Source organism: Nyctereutes procyonoides, unplaced genomic scaffold (genome assembly GCF_905146905.1).
Source record: "Nyctereutes procyonoides isolate TBG_1078 unplaced genomic scaffold, NYPRO_anot_genome, whole genome shotgun sequence".
NCBI classification, from domain to species: domain Eukaryota; kingdom Metazoa; phylum Chordata; class Mammalia; order Carnivora; family Canidae; genus Nyctereutes; species Nyctereutes procyonoides.
Window position 1 is genome coordinate 12,417,992 of NW_026575148.1, and position 26,562 is coordinate 12,444,553.

Sequence of the window (26,562 nt, forward strand, 5' to 3'; positions counted from 1 at the left end):
TCCTCCCAAGGACACACCAAATCTACAGCCACACAGAGAAATTCCCTCTGAAAGAAATCCAAAAACTAGCTGAGTAAATCCTACACATTGGGCAAATGAGAAAATACCATCACCCACACTGAAATAGATAGGAAAACCTGAAACACAATTTTACCATAAACCATACCCTAGGCACAGTGCCTAATAATCAGGAAGGACCTCCCAACTAACAACTTCTCCCTAAGGAGTAAAGAGTTATGGACACCACATCTAGTGTGCCAACTTTTAAGACTCACACCTGAGTGGTGGGTGCCCAAAAACACTTAGCTCAAAAAACCAACAGGCTTGTATCCAAAACACAGGACTGTAGTAAAGAAGAAACATTTAATGGGCTCTGCAGATTCACCATGGCTATCCTCCCAAGGCTCAACACAGAAGAGAAGGCAAAAAATGTCCATCTGTATCTTTGCACGAAAGAGGCTGTTTGCATACTTTAAAAATCACTACCTGAGGGTCAGACTTCTAATTTAATACATATCCAGGAACTCATCAAAATCCTCCCAGGGAAAGAGCCCCTTGATGGTCTGACTCATAACCAACAGGGCTTGCAGAGTTCCATAGTACTGAAACAAACAAAGAAATGGTTCTAAATCAGCTATTCCCACAGGGCTCAGTGCAGAGGGAGCAGGACCTACCAACATTTACAGAACATTGCATCCATAACAGGAGAATACATATTCTTCTCAAGTACATAGGGAACATTTTCCAGAATAGATCATATAGAAGTCTACAAAATAAGTCTTATTACATGTAAGAAGACTGGAATCATATCAAGCATCTTTTTCAACAATAGTATGGAACTAGAAATCAATGTCAACAAGAAAACTAGAAAATTCACAAATACGTGGAGATTTAAAAACATGCTACTGAACAACCAATAAATCAAAGAAGAAATCATAAAAGAGATTTTAAAAATACTTTGAGATAAATAAGGTGGATATTGAACATACCAAAATCTATGGGATGCAGCAAAGGAAATTCTGAGAGAAGTTCACAGTGATAGATGCCTACATTATGAAAAAGGAAAGATCTCAAATAAATAACCTAACTTTACACTTCAAGGAACTAGGAAAACAACAAACTAAGCCCAAAGTTAATAGAAGGAAGGAAATAACAAAGATCAGAAGAGAAATAAATGAAATAAAGACTAATAAAACAATAGAAAAGATTAATAAAACCAAGAGCTGTTTTTGTTTTGTTCTGTTTTTTTTTTTAAGATTTATTAATTCCTGAGAGACAGAGAGACAGAGAGAGACATAGGCAGAGGGAGAAGTAGGCTCCTTGCAGAGAGTCAGATTCAGGACTTGATCCCAGATCCCGGGATCACACCCTGAGCCAAAGGCAGATGCTAAACCACTGAGCCACCCAGGTGTCCCAAGAGCTGGGTTTTTTTAAAAAAAGATAAATGAAATAGACAAACTTTCAGCTAAACTTGCCAAGAAAAGAAAAAATAAGAGTCAAACAAATGAATTCTGAATGGAGGAGGAGACATCACAAATGACACAACACAAATACAAAAGATCATAAAACATGACTATAAACAATTACATGCCAACGAGTTGTTCTTTCTTGCTTTCATCTTTTCCTCTTTTTTTTTTGTTTTTGTTTTTTTTTTTTTTTGCTTTTTGTTTGCTTCCTCTGGGTTTATTTTATGACATTCCATTTTCTCTCATCTGTTAGCATAGCAATTATACTTTTTATTATTTTTTACAGATTTATTCACTTGAGATAGAGAGGGAGAGAATGTGCATGCACAGGGGAGGGGAGCTGTGCAGAGGAAGAGAGAGAACCTCCAAGCAGACTGTCTGCCAAACACAGAGCCTGACAGGAGGCTCAATCCCAGGACTCCGAGATCATGACCTAAGCCAAAGTCAAGAGTCAAACACTTAGTCGACTGAGCTACCCAGGTGTCACAGCAATTATATTTCTTAAAAATGTTTTAGGGGACACCTGGGTGGCTCAGTGGTTGAGCATCTTCCTTTGGCTCAGGGCATGATCCCAGTTCAAGGATCGAGTCCCACTTCGGGCTCCCTGCATGGAACCTATTCTCTCTCTGCCTGTGTCTCTGCTTCTCTCTGTGCCTCTCAGGAATAAATAAATAAAATATACTTTTTTAATGTTTTAAGTTTCCCTAGAATTCCCAGAATACAAGCAGGTTAAGTCTACTTTCAAATAACACTATACCACATCATGGGTAGTGCAGGTACCTCAGAAGAGAGAATTTTCCATTTCTCTCTCATCTTTTATAAGGTTTCTGTTATCCATTTCACTATACAGCAACTATAAACATTTAACATCTTATCACCATTATTATTTTGAACACAAGTTCTCTATTACACCAACTGAAAATAAAAAATGAAAAATTATACCTTCATTTATTCATTCTCTGGTGTTCTTTTTTCTTTATATAACTCAAATTTCTAACTCATGTAATTTTTCTTTTTTCTGAAGAACTTCCTTAAACATTTCTTGCAAAGCAGGTTTACAATCCCCATATATTTTTGTTTATCTAAGAGTATCTTTATTTCTACTTCAGTTTTGAAAGACAGTTTGATTGCATACAGCATTCTAGGTTAATGATTTTTTTCAGTCCTTTAAATATTTCATTCCACACTCTTCTTGTTTGTATGGTTTGTAAGATAAGTCTGCAATAAATAATCTTCAATCCTCTACCAGTGAGGTTCTTTCTTCTGGCTTCTTTCAGGATTTTGTCATTATTTTCTGATTCTATAGGTTGAATATGCTATGCCTAGTTGTAATTTTGGGGGTATTTCTCTTTCTTGGTGTTCTCAGAGCTTCCTGGATCTGTAATTTGGTCTTGCAAATCTTGGAAAATTCTGTCATTATTACTCACTTCTATTCTCTCTTCTTCTACTTCTAGTGTTTATGTCATATATTTGATATACCTTTGCAATTACGGCACAGTTCTTGCATATTCTATTCCAGGCCGGGTTTTTTGTTTGTTTGTTTATTTGTTTTGTGTTTTTGGTTTTGTTTTGTTTTGTTTTGTTTTTTCCATCTTTTTCTCTGTATTTTTCAGTTTGAGAAGTTTCTGCTGATCTATCTTCACAGTCACTGATGCTTTCCTCAGTTCTCTCTAGTCTACTGATGGGCCCATAAAGGGATTCTTCATCTCTCTTAAAGAGTTTTTGCTCCCTTAAACTTACTTTTTTGTTTGTTTGTTTTTTCTTAGAATTTCTTTTTCTCTTACTTACATTTACCTATTTTTGCTTTCATTTTGTCTACTTTTTTTCCATTGGAGCCCTTAGCGTATTAATCATAGCTATTTTTATGTTCCCAGTCTGATCATTCCCAAACCTCTGCTATATCTAAGTCCGGTTCTAATGCTTTCTGTGTTTTTCAGTCCACATATTTTCTTGCCCTTAGAATACCCTGTACTGTGTGGTTGAAAATCAGACAGTATATATCAGGTTTTAAAAAAAAGAGGTAAATAGGCTTTTATGTATGAGGTTTTTATGTTTATCTGTCTAGGAGTTAGGCTGTGTTTAAAGATTATTGTAGCTATAGGTGACAAAGGCCTCAGTTCCCCATGGTATCCTCATTCTGTCTTCCCAGTTACCTTTGGGTTTCCCTAGAATCTTTTTACTAAATAGAGTGTGCCTTGCAGCTCTCTCAGTTGTGCTTCACTGTTATAAAACTAAATATCTATTGATGTGGTGGTAAAATATTGTTGAGGGAAAGCACTCTAAAATCATATGATTAAATCTTAGATTTTGTGTCTCTTCCACCCCAGTGGGCCTGATCTCTAAGCTGTCAAATTCAGAAGTTTTCTTAGCCTTTTTTCTCCCTCCCTATGTGAGACAGGAAAGTTAGAAAAGAATTGACTTGTCTGATTGTCTTCCTTTTTAAAGTTTGACAGGAAAATTCTGGAAAGTTAGTTTCCTACAGGATAGGCTTTTGTTACAGACAGCAGACTTCTCTTGGGCATATTTCAAATGGTTATTTTCCTTCTCCTGCCCAAAACACAGGACAATTTTTTCCCCTGTTTCCACTCTGAAAACCTAGTAGAGCACCTGGATGTAAAAGACATAAAAGTGTGTGGAGTCCTACAACTGGGTCGCCAGGAGATTTCAACTCTCAAGTTATCCCATGTTCCACCTCCAGTAATTAATCAAGTGCTGTTTAATACTCAATTCCAATGGCTTCTGCTCTCAGTAAACAATTCTCTCTATTTACCTATCTCTCCATTTAGGGGGACAGCACTTTGTCTGCTCTGCATCTGCTGTTAATTTTTTTTGTTGTTCAACTCTTTTCTTATTGTGAGGATAGGAGTGATGACTTACAAGCTCTTACATATTGGAGTAGAAACTATAAGTCCTACTGTTCTTTATTGTAACTATAAGTCCTACTGTTCTTTATTGTTTTTCACAATACTTAATAATATAAAAACAATCTTAGTATGCAGACCATATAAACACAGGAAACATAGATAGATATGTACCTAAACTATATATACATACTTACTTTTCTACTTTGAGCTGATATTTTACCACTCTATTTAAATTGTATAAGTCTTATAAACACAGAGGTCCTGTATATAGACATAGATATATAGATATATAGATATAGATATGTATATATATATCTTTGAAAAACTATACCAATGTTATATTTCTTTGCTTTCAATAGTTACTTATGTTTTAAACTTAAGATGAAAAATTAGTCTACTTACTAGTATATTTATTACTTCTTTTACTCTTTCTCTATCCTTCAAGTTTTCCTCTAGGATTATTTTGCTTCAGACTTAAAAAATACTTAATAATTTCTTTTAGTGCTAATAATAAATTATTAGTTATCCTTCACCTGAGAATATCTTTACTTCATTTTTATTCTTAAAGGATATTTTCACTGGATAATAACTTATGAGTCATCAGTTTGTTTTGTTTCATTTTTGTCTTTCAGAATTGTAAAGATATTGTTTTACTCTCTTCTGAACACATGGTTTCTGAAGAGAAATTCACAGTCATATGTGTTATTGCTCATATCAAAATTGTTTTAACATTCTTATTTGATAATGATGATATCTGGATCCCCTATGGTCTGTTCTATTATTTGTTTTGTCTCATAATTTTTGGTATTATCTTTTTTTTAGAGTGTTGGGTCTTTCTGCTGCTGGGTAAAGTGCTGGATGACCAAATTCATCTAATTAGTAGCCAAATTAACTCCTGGCTAGGTTACAGTATTTTGGAATGCCCTCACTCTTACGTCTTAGCCTTAAAGAGATATCAGTTGAGAATACCTAGTGTCCATCATGGTTCCTCTCTTCACTGTATTCTAAACTCACTCTTATCTACAGAGTATCACAATAGTGCTAGAATTTTCCTCTACTTTTTTTAAGATTTCTGCTTGATTTCAGCCTCTTACAAATGTATTCAGCCTCAGCAAATGTATTGAGTGAAAACCCAAGAGTGTTGTCTCATTTCTCTCTCTCTCTCTGATATCCTGCTCGACCCTGTTTTCGACTCTAGGTTGACACATCAGTCACAAATGTATGCTGATTTCTTGTCATCTAAGTAGGTGATTTTTGTCCAGACCTTTGCTCAAATTCTCAGCTTCTTGCTAGTATTGAGAATTAGCAAATATCTTTAAAAGTATCCAACTGCAGAAAGATACTTCTTAAGGGTCTGCCTCATTCCAGAATTTTGGCCTTTGAATTCCTATTTGCCTAAACAATCCTCTGATGCCTTTAGACAGGTCTTTAAACTTGACTCAGTATTTTTATAGTTGATCTCAGTGGGCCTGTAGACCTGCCACAAGCTACTCCATTGAAGATAGAACTGAAAATCTTATTATCCTTACTTATTTTACTTGCTCAGTCCTAAGGTTTTCTATTTGAATTCTGTTCCCCTGTATTAAATATCAATCTCTGCCAAGTTCTTTGAATTTTTGCATGGTTACCTTAAAGGAGACATTACTTATACCATACTTTCAGATGTACTTCATTTCTATTCTTTGATGTCTATAAAAAGGCAGACATACCAATTCAGGAACACAAGGTAAGGCTTTGTATAGATAGTATTGTCTCCTAGTTGTTAGCCACTTTAATACAGAATATTATTTCTAGGTTCTGAACCATTTCAGTGCTTTTTTTATTAGTACTTTATGAATACATAAGCAGCCGTATCACAAGCTACCATAATGATATTTCTGCCGTTATTGTGAAAGGTGAAAGTATGCTTTATATTTCTTTTACATGTTGAATAATTCCAAGAATGGTATAACATATTGGGTTACTAGATAAATAATTATTAACTGAGAAATACATTGTTGGTTTGAATGTAAAAATCAAATATACAAAATAATATTTACCCGTCATAATCTTCATTGATCCCAGCAAGTGGTACTGGATCACAGTGTACAAAAATTACAAACCCAAAGAATATAAGTGATATAACAGATGTAACCATTACAAATCTCATAAGGGCTTTACAAGACATGTGTAACATGGAAGCAATGATACCTCCCAGAAGTTGGCCAAGTGCACCTCCTGGAAGTAAAACAAATCCTAAAAGAAAGGAGGAGGAGGAGAAGAAAACAGTTAAAAAAAATAGTCAGCTAAAGATAGCACAGAAAATTCATATGTTGATGCAATCCCTCTGCTCTAAACAACATAGATTTAAATAAAAAGACAATGAAAATTTAAAGGCATGATAAATATCTCAATGAACCTGAACCTTAAAAGAGGTACTAATTTGGGAATAGGGTTGAAGCTAGAGGCCTAATGGAATGATGGTGAAATTTTGCTCCTTTGTGGTAATGGCATCTAAGATAAACCCAGAACTTAATCCATGCAAAACAGAAGACAAGAACTGTCTTATTCAGAACTATCATTGGATAGCTGCCTGGATTTATAGTTTATAGCAAGAGACATGCCCATGATAAGAGTTCAGAAACAGTTTCATTACAAAGAATTAAACTAAACCACCCACTGGTTCTGTGAATGAGTGTGCAATATTAGAAATCTCACAACAAAGTGGGATTTCAGAATAGTCATTATGAGAAATAGTTTTCTTTTCAATCAAGCATAAAGGGTTAGATAGAGGCAAGCAGGAGGAGTAAGAGGAGGATGTGGAGGAAGAAGAAATATAATTGGAAAATATTCAATCATATGAAGGTAGCACAGTGAATGCATATATCAATGTAATCTCCTTTGCTCTAAACATAAAGTGGTAGATTTACATAGTAATATAGCAAAAGAAATATAAGAAAAAAAAGAGTCCCATTAACAACAGATTAAATTGATATCATTGAGAGTCTGTGGGAGACTTATAAATACTAATTTTAGGATGCTCAAAAAGATAAATGACAGTATAACTTCCATAAAAATGAAAAATAAATAAAAAGTCAAAGGAATTAAGTAAGAGCAGATGAACAAAAAACAGTAAGTCTAGACATTTAAAAATATAATTGTTAAAATAAAAAATGGAAGTCTCAGACCAGAGACATTTGAAAAGCTTATAAATTGGATAAGAACATCATTATTCATCCCCTACGTAATAAAAGAGAGAGAGAGAGAGAGAGAAACAAAAGAGAATAACCAAAACAAGTAGTTAAAAGACCATGAATACAGTGGAGAAATATGGTAAACATGACTCAGTTGAACAAGGTCAAATTCCTAAGTAATAAGCCATGGTGATAATATGCACCCTTGAAAAGATTTGGTGAAAATGTCATTTTACTTCTGTGATCTTCTTTCTAAAATCCATAACCAGGGGCAGCCCTAGTGGCTCAGCAGTTTAGACCTGCCTTCAGCCCAGGGCCTGATCCTGGAGACCCAGGATCCAGTCCCACATCGGGCTCCCTGCAGGGAGCCTGCTTCTCCCTCTGCCTGTGTCTCTGCCTCTCTCTCTCTCTCTCTCTCTCTCTCATAAATAAATAAATAAATAAAATCTTTTAAAAAAAATCCATAACCAGGGTGCCTGGAAATTTAAAAAAAATAAATAAAACCCATAACCACTGTCTAATCACAGGGGGAAAAAAATCAGACAATTCCCAAAAAAGGAACATTCTAAAAAATACCTGACCAGCACTCCTCAAACCAGCCAATGTCATAAAAAACAATGGAAGACTTAGAAGCTGTCAAGCCCAATAGAATTCTAAGTGACATGACAACTAAAGATAATGTATCCTGAGTGAGATCCTGGAATAGAAAAAAAGGACATTTTGTAAAAGCTAAGGAAATAAAAATATTGACTTTACTTAGTATTATATTGGTTCATTAATTATAACAAAACTACTATACTAGGGATCCCTGGGTGGCGCAGCGGTTTGGCGCCTGCCTTTGGCCCAGGGCGCGATCCTGGAGACCCGGGATCGAATCCCACGTCGGGCTCCCAGTGCATGGAGCCTGCTTCTCCCTCTGCCTATGTCTCTGCCTCTCTCTCTCGCTCTCTCTCTATCATAAGTAAAAAAATAAAAAATAAAAAAAACTACTATACTAATGTAAGATGTTAATAAGAGGGGAGACCATGACTCAATGGTTGAGCATCTGTCTTCAGCTCAGGGCATGATCCTGGATCATGGGTTGGGAGATCCAGCCCAACATTGGGCTCCCTGCAAGGAGTTTGCTTCTCCCTCTGCCTGTGTCTCTGTCTCTGAATCTCTCGTGAATAAATAAATAAAATCAAGAAAGAAAGAAAGAAAGAAAGAAAGAAAGAAAGCAAGCAAGCTATGGAAACTAATACTCAACGTGAACAATTACCTAAAAAGAGAAACAAAACCATATATTTAAAAACTAAAAGCTTTTCTCAATAAATATGGCTTAAATGAAAATATGATAGTTATAATTTAAAAATACTTAGAACAGAAAAATAATGAAAATTATACCTAAGTGGATGAGGTGCTACTAAGGACAATCTGTAAATAATTATACCACCATGATAAGGTTGTTAGAATTAAGTGAGTCAATATTTAAACATAGAAAAGTATCTGGCCACAAAGCAAACATATGAGTATTTGATAAAAGGTAGACATTTACAAACAAATTCTTTAGAAAGCAAAAAAGTACAAATAATAGAGTGGAGGCAGTATTTATCAAGAAAATTGTAGGAATTGGAACTGAGCAGACTTCAGAGAAGTAAGCTTGTGGGTAAGGAAATCAAGAAGTAAAACACATTTTACCCTAGAGTCTCAGAAATTAAGGGCAATGAGCTACCACTAAAAAGGAAGTAAGCTTGTGGGTAAGGAAATCAAGAAGTAAACCACATTTTACCCCAGAGTCTCAGAAATTAAGGGCAATGAGCTACCACTAAAAAGGAGGGAGATAAAGGTAAAAACAAGGGGAATGGATGGCAGTCTATATAAAATGTTAGCTCCAAGTCCTATCTCCATCTCTACGCCATATAACTGACCCAGGAAAAGACCTTTGGTTTATTCAACTTGAACCAAACAACTATCGGATTTGGGGAAACCAAGCACATTTGTGAGCAGAAAACTGAGAACGTAACTCAGCTAAGAAAATATTGGCTGTCAGGCCAATTGCACTGGGCAATAAGAAAATCCGGACACAGGGATTTCAACAACTAAATGGCCAGCTCTTTGAAGCCTCTCCCAAAAGGAAACTAAACAGTTGAAAAATCAACCAATGCACAGAACCTCCAATCAACTTTTTACGTAAAGATTTCACTGGTATATAGAAAAGTACACAAATCACAATTGTACATACTTATGAGTTTTCAAAGTGAATGTTCCTATGAAACCACAACCCATATAAAAAATCCAACATTGCCAGAAGATTAGAGGTTCTTTCATGCACTTAGAGGATTTTATAAAATATGGATCGCAAAGTATAAGTACATTAAGGCTTCTTTTGTTTGGTATGATCTTTGAAAAATTCACACACGTTTTTATATATGACAATAGATGATACCTTCTCATTGCTAAATAGCATTCTAGAATATATATACACCACAACTTACTCACTGTGATATTGTGAATGTGATGCAACTTTAAGAATTCATGTACATGTCCTTTTTTAAAAATATGCATTTCTTCTAGGTATGTTCTTAAGAGACAAACTTATGTTTGGTATATAACTAGGAGTGGAATTCCTGAATGAGGGAATATGTATATGTTCAGATTTTTGTGATATTACCAAACAGATTTATAAAATGATTAAGCCATTTACACTTTTACCAATAGTGGATAAAATGCCACCACTCCACATCCATACCAACGTGTATTTCTCTTTTGCATTTTAGCCATTGTGGTGAATGAATAATGGTATTGCCTTGTGGTTTTAATATGTGTTTCCTTAAAAACCAATGAAAGTGAACCCACTTTCATATGAATAATATCCAGTGGATATCATCTTCTATAGAATACTTTTGTCCATCTTTATTGGATTACTTGACTCACTATGATAGATATTTTTACATATTATAGACTTAAGTTCTTTGTAGAATATTTCTATTGAAAAGATTGTCTGCTTTCATTTTTACTCCTTATGCTGACATTTGATGAACACAATTCTTAAATTTTAATTTAATACCATTTTTTTCCTTTATGGTTATTATGTGATTTCTGTCCTATATAAAAAAATCTTTGTCTTCTCTAAGGCCATTAAATAATTTCCTATATTTTATTCTAAAAAGCTTTATAGTCTTACCATATACATTTAGATCTATAATACATCTAGAATTGATACTTGTGTTTGTAGTGAGGTAGAGGTCAAGGTTTACCTTTTGCATAAGGATACCTAATTGACTCAATGTCATCAAAATCTAAGTGATCTATTTGTTTTATTTATCTTAAATCTACATTGTTGAGGGTATGCCCATGTATAACTGTTTCATCTGCCTCACTGGCTGACTGTCCTGTCATTATAAATGATCTTTTCATAACAAGTAATGCCTCTTGCATTGGAGAATATGTCATTTAAAATTACTATAGTTATACCATCTTTCCTTCTGGTTAGCATTCACATACTAGAACTTTTTCTATCCTGGACTTTCTACCTTTTCATTTCCTCATATTTAAGGAGTATCTCTTGCAGGTAACATACTGAATTGTCAGACTAATCTGAAAATCTTTATTCCTATGTAATATAATTATTATTATATTTATCAGGCAGCAATTCTCCATGTATCTCATGTTTATCTATATCTAGCAAGCAGAATCCCTGATCGATCTTTGTTCTATCTTTTCAAGGATATGGGTATAGTGAAAAAACAGGCTTGGATAATAGAGATAGTGTTCTCCTCAAGAGAAGAAGACAAGTTTGCTCATAGTTTTGGAAAACAGATTATCGTGTCCCTCCTAGAATTAAGAGAAGATACATTTACTGTCAAGTATAACAAAAATAATGTTTTCTCTGGATCAAAAGGTGAGCATGGTTACTGTCTATCTATTATAAGATTATGCTCCCCCAGAGTTGTACCCACATTCATTACCTAACTTGCTTACACCATGCCCTGAACCCCCAGACTTCAGCGAGTCCACCCTTTCCAGTCATATTTACCTCAGTCCCAGGGCAGCAGGTCCCTTTCCCCAGAAGACTGGTACAAATCTTGACAACACCATACCTCCTAACTCATATGTTTTAAGGGCCTCAGCTCCAGCAAGAGGAGTAGGCCCTGTGGAAGCCTGAGGTGTACCTAGTTAAAACTGTTCCCCACCTCGACTGGGGACTGCACACTGCATACAACAGGCAAAGAGAGCCTCTGCACTTGACTAAACTGAAGGGAAAATTAGCCAGGACACAATAGCTGGGTACATGCAACACACACAGGAAGCACTCCTGAAGTGCCAGGTTCTGGTCAACATAAAAGGACTCTGCACTGCAGAGCACTACAGGACTTCTTCTTCATAAAGCCATTACTTTCAAAACTAGGGGGCAGACAGAGAGAAACAGACACAGAGAGTTAGACAAAATGAAGAGACAGAGAAATATGTCCCAAATGAAAGAAGAGGAAAAAACAAAACCACAGCAAGATATCTAAGTGAAACAGATACAAGTATATGCCTGATAGAGAATTTAAAATAATGATCATAAAGATACTCCCTGGATTTGAATAAACAGTGAGAATATCAATGACACCCTTCAAAAGTGATAGAAAACACAAAGAAAGAACCAATTAGAGATGAAGAACACAACAAATTAAATTAAAAATACACTAGATGGAATAAATAGCAGGCTAGAAGAAGTGGCAGAACAAATTAGAGACTTGAAGAACAGAATAATGGAAAGTAATCAAGCTGAGCAGGTGAGGTAAAAGAAATCATGCAAAACAAGAATAGACTTAGGGTACTCAGTTACTCCAACAGGCATAGTAACATTCACATTATAGTGATTCTAGAAGAATAAAGAATAGTTGAATATTCCCTAATCTGGGAAAGGAGTCAGTTATCCAGATCCAGGAGGCACAGAAATTCCCCAACAAAATCAACTCAAAATGGCCACATCAAGACACACAGTAATTAAAAATGCAAGAAGCAGTGATAAAAAGAGTATTTTAAAAGCAGTAAGAAGAGGCAAGGGGAAGTAGTAGGAGAAAAGAAGACAGTTACACACAAGGAAAGCACCATAAGGCTATCAACAGATTTTTCAGCATAAACTTTGCAGGCCAGAAGAAAGTGGCATGAAAGGAAAAAATCTACAGTCAAGAATACTCCATCTAGCAAAGCTAACACTCAGAGTAGAAGGAGAGATAAAGGGAATCGCTGGGTGGCTCAGCAGTTAAGCACCTGCCTTCGGCCCAGGGCATGATCCTGGAGTCCTGGGACCAAGTCCCACATCAGGTTCCCTGCATGGAGCCTGTTTTTCCCTCTGCCTGTATCCCTACCTCTCTCTCTCTCTGCCTCTCTCATGAATAAATAAATAAAATCTTTAAAAAAAAAAAAGGAGAGATAAAGAGTTTCCAGACAAACCAAAGCTAAAAGAATTTATAACCACTAAGCCAGCCCTACAAGAAATGTAAAGGAGATTTTGTGAGAGAAAAACAAAAACAATAAAAGTAAGAAAAACAGGAAGTGTAAAAAGCAGTGAAAATAAGCATATCTGTAAAAATCAGTCAAGGAACACACAAAATACAAAGATGTAAATTATGATACCTTACCAAAAACATGGGGGGAGGAGAGGATGAAGAGTAAAGAACAAGCTCAAACTAATGTGACCATCAACTTAATATAAACTGCTATATGCAGAAGACGTTATATACAAACCTAATGGTAACCACAATCAAAACCCATTAATATGCAAAAAAATAAGGAGAAAAGAACCCAAGTATGAACTGTGAGAGAAGAGAGCAAAAAAGAGAACTGATCAGATGAGAAATACAAGAAAAACCACAAAACAAGTAATAAAATGGTGATAAATTTATATCTATCAATAATTACTTTAAATGTAAATGGACTAAATGCTCCAATCAAAAGACTCGTCTATATTCTGCTTACAAAAGACTCAGGTATCAGATGAGTATCAGATGTAAAGATACTCACAGATTGAATGTGAGGGGATAGAGAAATATTTATCATGCAAATGGGTGTGAAAAGAAAGCTGGGGTAGCAATACTTTTTTTGGACAAAATAGACTTTAACCTGCAACAAGAGACAAAGAAGGACACTCTATAATAATAAAAAGTAAAGTCCAACAAGACCTAACAATTGTAAATATTTATGCATCCCACATGAAAGCAGCCAAATAAATACCTAAAAGGTTAATAAAAAAACATACTGGAAATAAGCAATAGTAATATGGTAATAGTAGGACACTTTAACACCCCACTTACAGCCCTGGACAGATCCTACAAACAGAAAACCAACAAGGAAACAATGGCTTTGAATAACCTGCTGGGCCAGGTAGAGTTAACAGATATTTTCAGAATATTCCCTCCTAAAACACCAAATTATAATTTTTTTCAAGTACACATGGAACATTCTCCAAAAGAAATCACATATTAGGCCATGAAACAATCTCAACAAATTCAAAAAGATTTAAGTCATACCATGTATCTTTTCTGACCATAATGCTATGAAACTGGAAATCAACTACAAGAAAAAAATGTGGAAAGACCATAATACATGGAGGCTAAATAGCACACTACTCAACAATTAATGGGTCAAGCAAGACATCAAAAAACAAATCAAAAAATACATAGAGAAAAACAAAAATGAAAACACAATAGTCTAAAATCTTTGGGAGGCAGCAAAAGCAAATTTAAGAGAAAAGTTCATAGTAATAAAGGCCTACATCAAGTAGCAAGAAAAATCTCAAATTAACTCCCTAACCTTACACCTAAAGAAGCTAGAAAAGAACAACAAACAAAACCCCAAACCAGCAGAAGGAAGGAAATAATAAAGATAAGAACAGAAATAAATGATACAGAAACTAAAAAACAAACATACAAACAAACAAACAAAAAACAAACAAAAGAACAGATCAATGAAACCAGAAGTTGGTCTTTTGGAAAGATAAACCAAATTGACAAACTTTTAGTCAGATGCAACAACAAAAAAGGACTCAAAATCACAAATAAAAGAGGAAAAATAACAACCAACACCACAGAAATACAAAGGATTGTAAGAGAATCTTATGAAAAATTATATGGCAATAAATCATACAACTTAGACAGGAAGGACCAATTCCTAGAAACATACTCTAACACAACTGAAACAAGAAGAAAAAGAAAACTTGAACAGACTGATTACCAGCAATGAATTTGAATCAGTAACCAAAATACTCCCAAGAAACAAAAGTCCATGGCAGGATGACTTCACAGGTGAATTCTACCCAACATTTAAAGAGTGAATACTTGTTCTCAAAATTTTCCCAAAAAAACAGAAGAGGAAAGAAAACTTCCAAATTCATTCTATGCAGCCAGAATTACCCTGATATTAAAACCAGGTAAAGAACTATGAAAAAAAAGAACAAAAGGCTAACATCCCTGATAATATAGATGCAAAAATACTAAACAAAATATTGGCAAACTGAATTCAACAATAAATTAAAAAATTATCCACCACAACCCAGTGGGATTTACTGCCAGTTTGCAAAGATGATTTGATACTCACAATTCAATCAAGGTGGTAATCACATCAATGAGAAAGGATAAAAACCATATGATCAAAAAATAAATTAAAAAACCGTATGATCATTTCAATAAATGAAGAAAAAGTATTTGACAAAGTACAACATCCATTCATGATAAAAGCCCTCAACAATGTAGATTTAGAGTGAACATATCTCAACATAATAACAGCCTTAAATGAAAAACTCATGGCTAACATCACCTGCAATGGGGAAAAACTGAGAGTTTTTCCCCCAAGATCAGGAATAAGACATGGATACCCACTTTCACCACTTTTATTCAATATAGTATTGGAAGTCCCAGTCATAGTAATCAGACAACAAAAAGAAATAAAAGGCATCCAAATTGGTGAGGAAGAGGTAAAAATTTTCCTATGTGCAGATGACATAATACTATATATAGAAAACCCTAAAGACTCTACCAAAAAATTATTGGAACTGATAAATTCAGTAGTCGTGATATATAAAACCAATCTACAGAAATCTGTTGCATTTCTATACACAAATAACAAAGCAGCATAAAGAGAAGTTAAGAAAATAACTTAATAAAATAAAATAAATAAATAAATTGCCATTCCAATTGCACCAAAAATAATAAAATACCTAGGAATAAGTTTAAATAAAGAGGTAAAAGACCTGTAGTCTAAAAACTATAAAACATTGATGAAAGAAATTGAAGATGACACAAAGAAATGGAAAGACCCCATGATCATGGATTGGAAGAAGAACAAATATGGTCAAAATGTCCATATTACCCAAAGCAAACTACATATCTAAAGCGATCCCTGTCAAAATACCAACAGCATTTTCACAGAGCTAGAATGAACAATCCTAAAATTTGTATGGAACCATAAAAGATCCCAAATAGCCAAAGTGACCTTAAAAAAATAAAAGCAATATTGGAGGTATCACAATTCCAGACTTCAAGTTACATTAGAAAGCTGTAAACAGGGATCCCTGGGTGGCGCAGCGGTTTGGCGCCTGCCTTTGGCCCAGGGCGCGATCCTGGAGACCCGGGATCGAATCCCACATCGGGCTCCCGGTGCATGGAGCCTGCTTCTTCCTCTGCCTGTGTCTCTGCCTCTCTCTCTCTCTCTCTGTGACTATCATAAATAAATAAAAATTAAAAAAAAAGAAAGCTGTAAACAGTATGGCACTGGCACAAAAAACAATATATAGACCAGAAGAGAATAGAAAACCCAGAAATAAACCCAAAACTATTTGGATAATTAATCTTCAACAAAGTAGCAAAGAATATGCAATGGGAAAAAGATGACAGTCTCTTCAACAAATGGTGTCGGGAAGACTGGACATGGATGTGCAAAAATATGAAATTGGGCCACTCCCTTATACTATACAAAAATAAACTCAAAATGGATTAAGGGCTTAAATATGAGATCTGAAACCATAAAAATCCCAGGTCTGCCCCATTGTAACAAACCGGTCATAGATGGACTGTCTGTGGGCTCGATTCCTCCTACAGTCTATTATGCCAAACCTGGATCTATTCTAAGACAAAAGTAAAACATCTCAGGGTTGTTTTGCTATAACATTGTCAGCCTCTCAGCAAGATACCCTAAGAAAGACATTTTCCTGTGTAAAATCATAGATGAGGCACTACAGACTTTGGATTCTTAAAATGCCTCTGAAAAGGAGGCAAAGTGACCTTGTATGTGAGGATTTGGACAATTTCAATGTGCTTTTGCTGTTGCTTCAATATACTAATGATGTAGCTTTCAATTGTATGTTCAATTCTAAAAGGTATAATTGGTAATTACACTTAAAACTTGTACTATACATGCTCCTAAACTTCAAAGTAAAGATGAAATACATAAATTGAAATACCCAAAACTGTGCCCCTGTCTCTTCTTGCCTAACAGAAGTAACATAGAATCCTAGGATGGGAAAGAAAAATCCCAGGCTTACTTATGGACTTAAAGGCAGCAGGGCTCTTAAGAGAGTAAGAATTGAGCAAGAACTCAATTCAACAGACCTTATGCCCACCGAAAATGGTTATCAGAGAATTAAGATTAACAGATTAACCACCAATTCAATTTAGTTGTTGCTCCTATATCCCTTGAAGTTCCAGATATTGTGAAGTAACTAAATTTATGGCACACATGAATGGCACTTTGAGACGTTGTCTTGGACATTGTCAAAACCTTCTTTTGGATCCCATTAGCAACCAAAGACAAAGACCAATTCTCACTCACGCTATAAGGCCACGAATAATAAATCTGCAGTATTCCCTAAACTCCCCTAACATTTCCTACTACAAAGAGGTAGGTCAGGATTTATTGTGAGTACATTACCCACCAATGCCAAAAGCTTTCAATGATAGATAAATATCTGGTTGGATAGAAGGTCAGAAGTCTCAGCCTCAAAGGCTCCAACTTTGGTGTAACCGTATCTTCATCAGCAAAGATGACTGATAAAGCTCAACAAAATCCAGAAGACAGCTCATCAAGTTTTGGGGGAACAACGCAGATTCAAAATGCTCAACCGCTCTGGCAATTAGGGACAAATTATTGTCCTTCTTCCCCTCAACCACAAGGTCGCAGGGCATAACTTTGGACTCTTGAGTATTACAGAGAGTAGATGACTCATATGGATACTCTATTTCAGTGGTCTTTTCTCTCAGCTAACCTACAATGGGTGTAATCCGGACCTACGTTTAAAGCCAAGCAACAGGCTATGGCATACTTCTTGCTTTGAGGTACACAAACCTAATGACCCATTTGAGCTCCAAGTCTCTATAACTGATGATTTAGTGTACTAGAGCCTCTGGAAGAGGGAGCCAGCCTCCGTTCAGAAGCATTCCCTGGGGTTCACTGACTCCCTAAAACAGCTAATTTGGAAAAACTCTTAGCTTACTACTAGCCTCTTGTCAGAACTGAAGCCCTGATGCAACTAGGCTTTGTGACTCTGTGGACTGATATTCTCTCATTTTGGGATACACCAAATCAGATTCACAACTATTTGACCAGTCTTACTTACTCATCAAGTGAAAATGGTATATTCAGGCCATAGGGATATTCATATTCATAATTCATAAGTGCTTAAAGAAATACCAAACAAATAGTTACATAAAGCAACTAGTTACATAGAAGGGAAACCCTGTAAGGTTATCTCCTGATTTTTCAGTAAGAAAATTTATAGTCCCTAAGGGAGTAGCCTAAATATTCAAAGTGCTGAAAGAAGAAAACTACAACCAAGAATACTCTACCTAGAAAGATTATCATTCAGAATTGATGCGAGAAAAAGAATTTCCCAGACAGAAGTTAAGAATTCATCACCATTAAACCAGCCTTATAAGAAAGGTTAAAAAGACTTCTTTAAGTGGAAAATAAAAAGCCATAGCTAGAAGAAATTATAAAAGGAAAATTTCCACTGGTAAAAGCAAATATATAGTAAAGCTAGTAGATCACTAATAAAGCTTGTATGAAGGTTAAAGGACAAAAGTAGTAAAAATCAACTACATCTAAAAATTAGTTAAGGGTTTCATAAAATTTAAAAATGCAAAAGCACTATATAAAACATGGAGGGTAGAGAATGAAAATAGAAAGTTTTTACAATGCGTTCAAACTAAAGCAACCATCAATCAAATATGGATTGTCACATACTTAGGATATTATATATAAACTTCATGGTAACCACAAACCAAAAACCTCTAATGACATATAAAAGATAAAGTAAAAGCAATCCAAAGATTAAAAAAAAAAGTCATTTTTTACACTAAAGAAAGTCATTAATTACAAGAGAAGAAGAAACAGAGAAGAATTACAAAAATAGACAGAAAACAATAAACTTCATGGCAATAAATAAGTACCTGTCGATAATTCCTTTAAATGTCAATAGTATAAATGTTCCCATCAAAAGACATAGGGTGACTGAATGAATTAAAAATAACATATAATTAATTATACGTTTAATTAATAATTAAAAATAATGTATGTCTCTCTCTAAAAAAAAAAAAAAACAAGGGTAAGGCGGACACTTGGATGGTTCATTTGGTTAAGCATCCAACTCTTTATTTGGACTCAGGTCATGATCTCAGGGTCATATGATCAAGCCCCATGTCAGTTTCCACGAAGGGCATGGAGCCTGAAAGATTCTCTCTCTCTCTCTCTCTCTCTCTCTCTCTCTCTCTCTCTTTTTCTCCCTCTTTCTCTCTCTGCCTCAGTCCCTCTCCCCACCTCTCTCTCTCTGCCTCAGTCCCTCTCCCCACCTCTCTCTCTCTCAAATAAATAAATAGCATTTATATGCTGCCTACAAGAAACACATTTTAGACACATGAAAAGATATTCAACATCACTCATTATCAGGGAAATGCAAATCAAAACCACAATCAGGTATCACCACACCTGTCAGAATGGCTAACATCAAAAACAGAAGAAACAGGGTTGGCAAAGATGTGGAGAGAGAGGAACACTTGTGCACCCATTGGTGGGAATACAAACTGGTACAACCACTGTGGAAAACAGTGTGGAAAAAAATTTAAAATAAAATTACTTTATGGTCAAGTAATTCCACTACTAGGAATTTATCCAAAGAATACAACAACAATATTTTGGAGGAGAAATACGCCTCCCTACGTTTGTTGCAGCATTATTTACAAAGCCAAATCATAGAAGTAGCTGAAGGGTCCATTGATAGGTGAATGGATAAAGACAATGTGGAATATATAGACAATGTAATATTACTCAACCATAAAAAAGAACTTAATCTTGCCATTCACAACAGCATGGATGGTCTTAGAGGGTACAATGCTGAGTGAAATAAGTCAGAGAAAATAAATACCATATGATTTCACTCATATGTGGAATATGAGAAACAAAACAAAGAAAGAAAAAAGGGACAAATACCCCAACTCTAAATACAAATAATAAGCTGGTGGTTGTCAGAGGGGAGGCAGGTGGGGAAGTCGGTAAAATAAAGGGGATTAAGAGTATATTTTATTGTGATGAGTACTAATATATGAAATCACTTTAAAATAACAATAAAATAAAACTTGAGTAAATGCTCTCACTCCTACTTTATGCTTATTTGAAATATTTCATAGATGCATACAAGAAAATTTTACAGAAAAACTTCAAAATAAGTACAATGAGCAGAAAGGTCTACCTGCAATTTTAGTTGCTGTAGAGTGTGTTAATATAAACTGATTTTCTATATATATAGGCAAAAATTCAGAAGTTCCAATATAAACTAAAGATTCTGAAGCTTTGGTCAGAGCTAGGCATATAAATAGTGGACTCTTCAACAGAACCTGAAATAGAAATAAGTTATACACAAATTATTTTGTTAGGCAAAGAAGAGATTTTTTTTTCATTCACATAGTAATGACCAATCAGCAAAACTTTTACCTCTCCCAATCTAAACTGAAAATGCACATATATATATAGATAGATATAGATATAGATATATAAATCAAAACCAAAATTTGCAATTCACCAATATAAAATACTATTAAAGACATGTATTAGAACCATTTTTAGGGGCAGCCCAGATGGCTCAGCAGTTTAGCACTGCCTTCGGCTCAGGGCGTGATCCTGGAGTCCTGGGATCAAGTCCCACGTCGGGCTCCCTGCATGGAGCCTGCTTCTCCCTCTGCCTGTGTCTCTGCCTCTCTCTCCCTCTGTGTCTCTCATGAATAAATAAATAAAATCTTTAAAATACAAAACCATTTTTATTTGTAATTTGACCTCCATACCACCTATAATTTTTATTTTTGAGTCTGGCAGTTTTCTGGAAAACTTAAGAAAAAAAAAGATATCATTAACCAGGTGTCTAGAATGTCCTTTTACTTTAGTTAATCTATTTTTTTCTTAATAAATCTTTTTACCTAAATAAAAAAACAAAGATAAGCAACATTCAAGGAAAATCACTAGTATTACTATTAAGATTCTACAACATTTTACTCCTGGGAATTCCATATAGAGTGAAGTCATTTACATTTTGCATTTTAGTCAATTTTTTTTAACTAATTCAGAAGCCTTAGCAAGGATGTATAGTGATGCTGTACTATTACCTATTATACTATTACACTATACATAGTAATTAACATGACAGTAATTGACATGAAAATATTAACTTTTTAACTGCTTTCTCTATTTCCTATATCCCTATATATCTTTGAAAATTTCAGTGGTGCTTTATGTTTGTATATACTGTTAAATTAATTTAATTTTTTTTCTAGTCCTAAATACCATTTTGAAAAATCTAAACAAATTCTCTATATTGATCTAATTCATCTTCTCAGGGCTGTCTAACTCCCACAGGGTTAAATGCTCAGACTCACTTCAACTCCCATTGTTACAAACAAGGCCGTCTTAAACGTCGCTGTACGTGCACCGTTACAGATTAGGGTCAACTGTCTCTGGAACTATATATCCATACAAGGATTGCTGGGCCATTAGGATGTACTATATACCTCCTTCCACTATTTCACTAGGTTTTTTTCCCCAAATGTATCAGTTTACAATCGGACCATAACGTAGGAGAGTTACATATTCTTCATGGAGCAACTTATACTTTATAAAGTTCATCACAAGCAGTATTTTCCATTCCACATTCCCTTCCAGAACTTTGCCATGCTCCTGTCAGGAGGCATTGACCTTGGAAAGTCCTTTATGACTGTCGCAACAAAGCAAGAGATGCTGCATGACATCTGACATTGGGTCATAAAACGACAGTACGACTCCTGCTGTATATTCTCACTCTCTCAGGACTTTGGCTTTGAGAATCTTTCTGCATGTTGTAAGAAAGTCCAGGCCAGATGGAAGTCCAGGCCATGCATGGGTATTCCAGCAAACAGACAGTTTCAAAAGCTAGTATTTGAGTAAACAAGCCTTCAGGTTATTTTATTCTCCAGACTTCACTTTAGTTGACAAGTAGAGCTGAGCAGAGCAAGCCCTGACAAAACTGCAGATTAATGAGCAAAATTGTGTTCTATTATTTTAAGCTACTAGGTTTGGGGATGGTTTGTCACATAGCAATAGATATCTGGTAAACCCCCACATAATCACAAATCCTTGATATTATTAGCTGGCTTTTAAAATTTTGCCATGCTGATGGATGTAAAAATCATACCACACAATGCTTTGCTTGGCACTTTTCTAAATTCAGATCCAACTGAGCATTTCTTCACGTCATTCATAGCTATTTCAGGTCAGTTATTATGTGTGAACTGCTTATTCGTATTTTTATTAGGCTTCCTGAAATTCCTGTAGAGATTTTTCAAGACTTCCTTGTTTATTCTAAATACTAATCTCTTGTTAGACTAAGAGATCTCTTACTCATCTTTTAACATAGTGTGCAGATTCCTTCACAGAACAGAAATCTTCATTGTAATCTAGCCCATTAATTTTTACTTCATATTTTACACATTTGCAAACTTGTTTAACCTTTCCTACCTTTATGTCACAAGATATTTCTGTCCTGGTTTAGCATTAACTGTGCTGGCATTTTTCTAATCACATTACATTAACCTAGAAATCACCTTTGTATGAGAGGCCCAACTTCATTTCACCATAGAGAGAATCAAATTTGTCCTCACACTTACTGAGCAGCTATCCCTGCAGAGCCTTCTCTATCATATAGCAAGATTTTATATGCATTAAACCTGTTGCTGAGGTCTATAGCTTTTGTCCCATTGGTCTATACCATGATTTTATATGAAATGGCAGTCTGTATTAGATACAACAGGCAGAATGAGGAACAGAAAACCTAGCTTTTCCCTCCTCTCTGCAACTGATTTTTGGAACAACAACTAGTAAATCACATCTCTACATATCCTATTTTTTAGGCAGTATTAATAATAGTAGACAAAGTAATTATGTTAGAGTCAGTCACATGAGATATTTTTATATTCTTAACCTCAATTAAGCCACCTATATGTGTATGTGTGCATGTGCCCGTGTGCACATCCAAAGATACATGTGTCTTTGGAAAAATTACTCATTTTATTTCTTTACTCGTCCTCTTTAAATTACTGGTTCATCATCTGTAATATAGAAATTATAATATCTGTATCTCCAGGTGATCATGAGAATGGAATATATGCAATAATTTGGTTTCTGGCATATAGAAGGTACCTAGGAAGGCATACACATCATTTTCATAATTTATAAAATAAGAGGGTCATGCTAGATCATCAGATTTGTTGTTTGCAAACTCTAGTGTGCTTTGAATCATTTGAAGGGTGTAAAACACAGACTGCCCGGTCTTACTTTCAGAGTTTCTGATTTAGCAGGTCTGGAGTAGGGCTCGAGAATTTGAATTTTTAACAAATTCCCAGGTGATGATGATGATGATGATGATGATGATGATGATAATGATGATAATGATGGCCTGGGAGCCACACTGAGAACCACAGCACTAGATAATTTTTGTGTTTGGACTCTTTAGAATTAAAATGAATAGATTCAAAGGTTAATCCAGTTGATGTTACTCAGTAAAGTAAGAAACCCAAAAACATTTTCCAAGTAGCTGAATAATTCAGCACTCATAAAGAAACAGAACATGATTCAGAATCAAATGGCAGCTTTGGTGTCTGCTCCCTAGTGAGCATTCCACTGCTTTCTCTTAACTGTTTCAAAGGTCCAGATATTCGGCTTCTTTCTATCAGCTTGTTGTGTCTATATCTACGTCTATTATGGCCTCTGACTACATTGTCTCTCCATTTGCTCCTCTTTCTCAACAGCCTTTGCACATTCGTTCTATGTCAGTTTATTAAGGCTGTATTGTTTGAGTTTCCCAGACTTTCTCCTATTTATACTCTCCCAAGAAAGAGAAATTATCAAGTCAGTTTTTAACAAGTGTTCCTATTGGGTATTTTCTCAAGCTATTTAAGAGGTTTTTGGGAAATCTAAGAGTTACTATCTGGGTTCAAGTGCTGATCCCAGACCTAGTTTTAAGTATGACAGTTGAACTACATCCCATAGAGCATGGCAACTAATGCATAAGGAACCACTTCTAGGCACTTTATTCAGAAAGAAACTATAGGGACACCTGGGTGGCTCAGTGGTTGAGGCTCAAGGTGTGACCCTGAGGTCCCAGGAATGAGTTCAGCTTTGGGATCCCCATATGGAGCTTGTTTCTCCCTCTGCCTGTGTCTGCCTCTCTCTGTGTGTCTCTCGTGAATAAATAAATATTTTTTAAAAGAAACTGTAACCATAACACTCAGAATACAACAGACCTTTCCAATAAAATGTCCAGGCTCTCTTCTTTAAAAAAAAATCTATTTTTTTCTTAAGGGATTTCATGTAATAAAATCAGGCTGAATTATGGTAGGTTGAATTATGATAGGTGTAAATGTACAAAAGGAGAACTCAAATTAGGTCTTCACAGTAGCAGATAAATTTAAGCAACAGCGTGTAGCACTGTGGCTCTCAGCCCTAGTCAATCACAGGGTTTGTCTAAAACCAAGATCTTTGGACACACCAGAGGAGGCTCGTGGTGGTCTGGGAGGTATGGTTTCAAACCAGACTAGTACTCCTGCAGGTACTTACTTAGTATGAGTGTGAAATAAGAACAGGATCAGCAAATATCAGCAAAATATAAAGTAAATTATCTAGTGAACACAGACAAGTAGACTAAGATTCAGGACAGGTCTCGAGTAGCAGCAGGAAACAAATGTTAATAAGGGACCTATTGCATGAACCAAGGTTCATTGAATATGGGATGTGTAGTGTCCCAATTAATTGCAGAACTTTTTCTTTTATGTGGTAGAAGCATCCATCTACTTCCTACTCTAAGCAAGGTAGCATAACAGGAGACAATGACCTTGCCAGTAAAAGGCCTTAGTGTCTATAGACAAATAGGAGGAAAATATAAGTTGAAGAGGAGACCAATAAGCTCCTTTGAATTTCCCAAGTGTTTTACTTGATCATTTAACTTCTCCCTTTCTCTGGTCTTGGTTCCTCATGAAGAACATGTATAATTAGCCACAGAAAATAAGTAATGGTTATCTTCATTAAATCTGTCAAGAAGAATAAAAGACCTCACCGAGAAAATGTTGCTTGTTCAAGCTGAAAAATGTTTGAGCCATCTATCCTGAAACCTCACTTACTCTGCTTCTACAAATACCAATTTATTCCACCAAAACTAGGAGACAATTCAGAGACTGAAACTAGTACACGTCATCCAGATATAAATACAAATGATAAATATATTTTTTAAAGAATCCTGTTACTTGTGTCAAATGTACATTGATTGATTCTAGTTTCTATGATAGCAATTTACCTGCTTTCAAAGAACATTCAATATTTTGACCACCCAGAGTGTAATATCTAAATAATGTGGACACTAGCCTTCTTTTATGTACTCTGTCATCCATTTCTAACCACACAGGCAACAAATAATGTTTTATATTCACTTGGTTCTACAGAACCAAGTTCTGTAGTTCAAAAAGTTCTTTCATATCAAAATAGTCACTGACACTTCTTTGTTCACTGGAATTCTAGTATATAAATGTCTTCCCCACTGATAAGGTATGAGACTTAAGGCAGGAGATGAAGAAAAACAAGGTAAAAGTGTTCATCTCTCTGATCCATACATTTAAAAACAGTTTTCTCTTATAAAATTTTATTCCTTATCTGCTTCTAGCCAGTGCTAATTTCATTGTTTTTTTTCTTTTCCCTAATTTATTTCCCTAACTCCCAAGCTTTCTATTTTTACTCTTTTAAAATATACTTCTAATCGATTATATTCTGATAGCTATAGTTATTCATTGTTCTACTTTCTATTCTTAGTTTAAACCCATAGACATTTATAACTTTTTGCCTCATGGATTTTATAACTTATTTTTTACTTGTTTATTTTTTTCTTCAAATTTTTATTTAAAGTCTAGTTAGTTAAAATATAGTGCAATATTGGTTCAGGAATAGAATTTGGTGATTCATCACTTATATACAACACCCAGTGCTCATCATAACAAGTGCCCTCCTTAACCCCACTCTCCATCTAGCCGATCACCCACCCACCTTCCTTCATCAATCCTGTTCTTATCACTAACAGTCTCTTATGATTTGTTTCCTTGTCTTTTTTCCCCCTTCCCATATGTTCATCTATTTTGTTTCTTAAACTCCACATATGGTTTTTGTCTTTCTCTGACTTATTTCACTAAGCATGATACACTGTAGCTCCATCCACATCATTGCAAATGGCAAGACGTTGTTTTTGATGGCTGAGAATATTTCAGTGTGTGCATACACATCATCTTCTTTATCCATTCACCAGTAGATGGACATTTGACTTCTTTTCCATATTTTGGTTATTGGTGATTATGCTGCTAAAAACACTGGGGTGCATGCACCACTTTGAATCTATATTTTTGTGTCCCCTTTGGGTAATACCCAAGAGTGCAATTGCTGAATTTTAGTGTAGTTATATTTTTAACTTTTTAAAGAAGATTTATTTACTTATTTATTTGAGGGAGAGAGGTGAGCAGAGGGAAAGGGAGAGGGAGACAAGTG

At 35.2% G+C, this 26,562-nt stretch overlaps 1 protein-coding gene across 1 annotated transcript in view; it reads right to left on the minus strand.

Moving 5' to 3' along the window:
• SLCO6A1 (solute carrier organic anion transporter family member 6A1) overlaps nt 1-26,562 on the minus strand; it is a 101,654-nt gene that overhangs the window by 46,297 nt on the left and 28,795 nt on the right. Inside the window, exons 7-8 of the mRNA XM_055312801.1 lie at nt 20,210-20,354; nt 6,370-6,565 (exon numbers count right to left, since the gene is read on the minus strand). Coding sequence (XP_055168776.1) covers nt 6,370-6,565; nt 20,210-20,354 — 341 coding nt within the window. The remainder of the gene's footprint in view (nt 1-6,369; nt 6,566-20,209; nt 20,355-26,562) is intronic.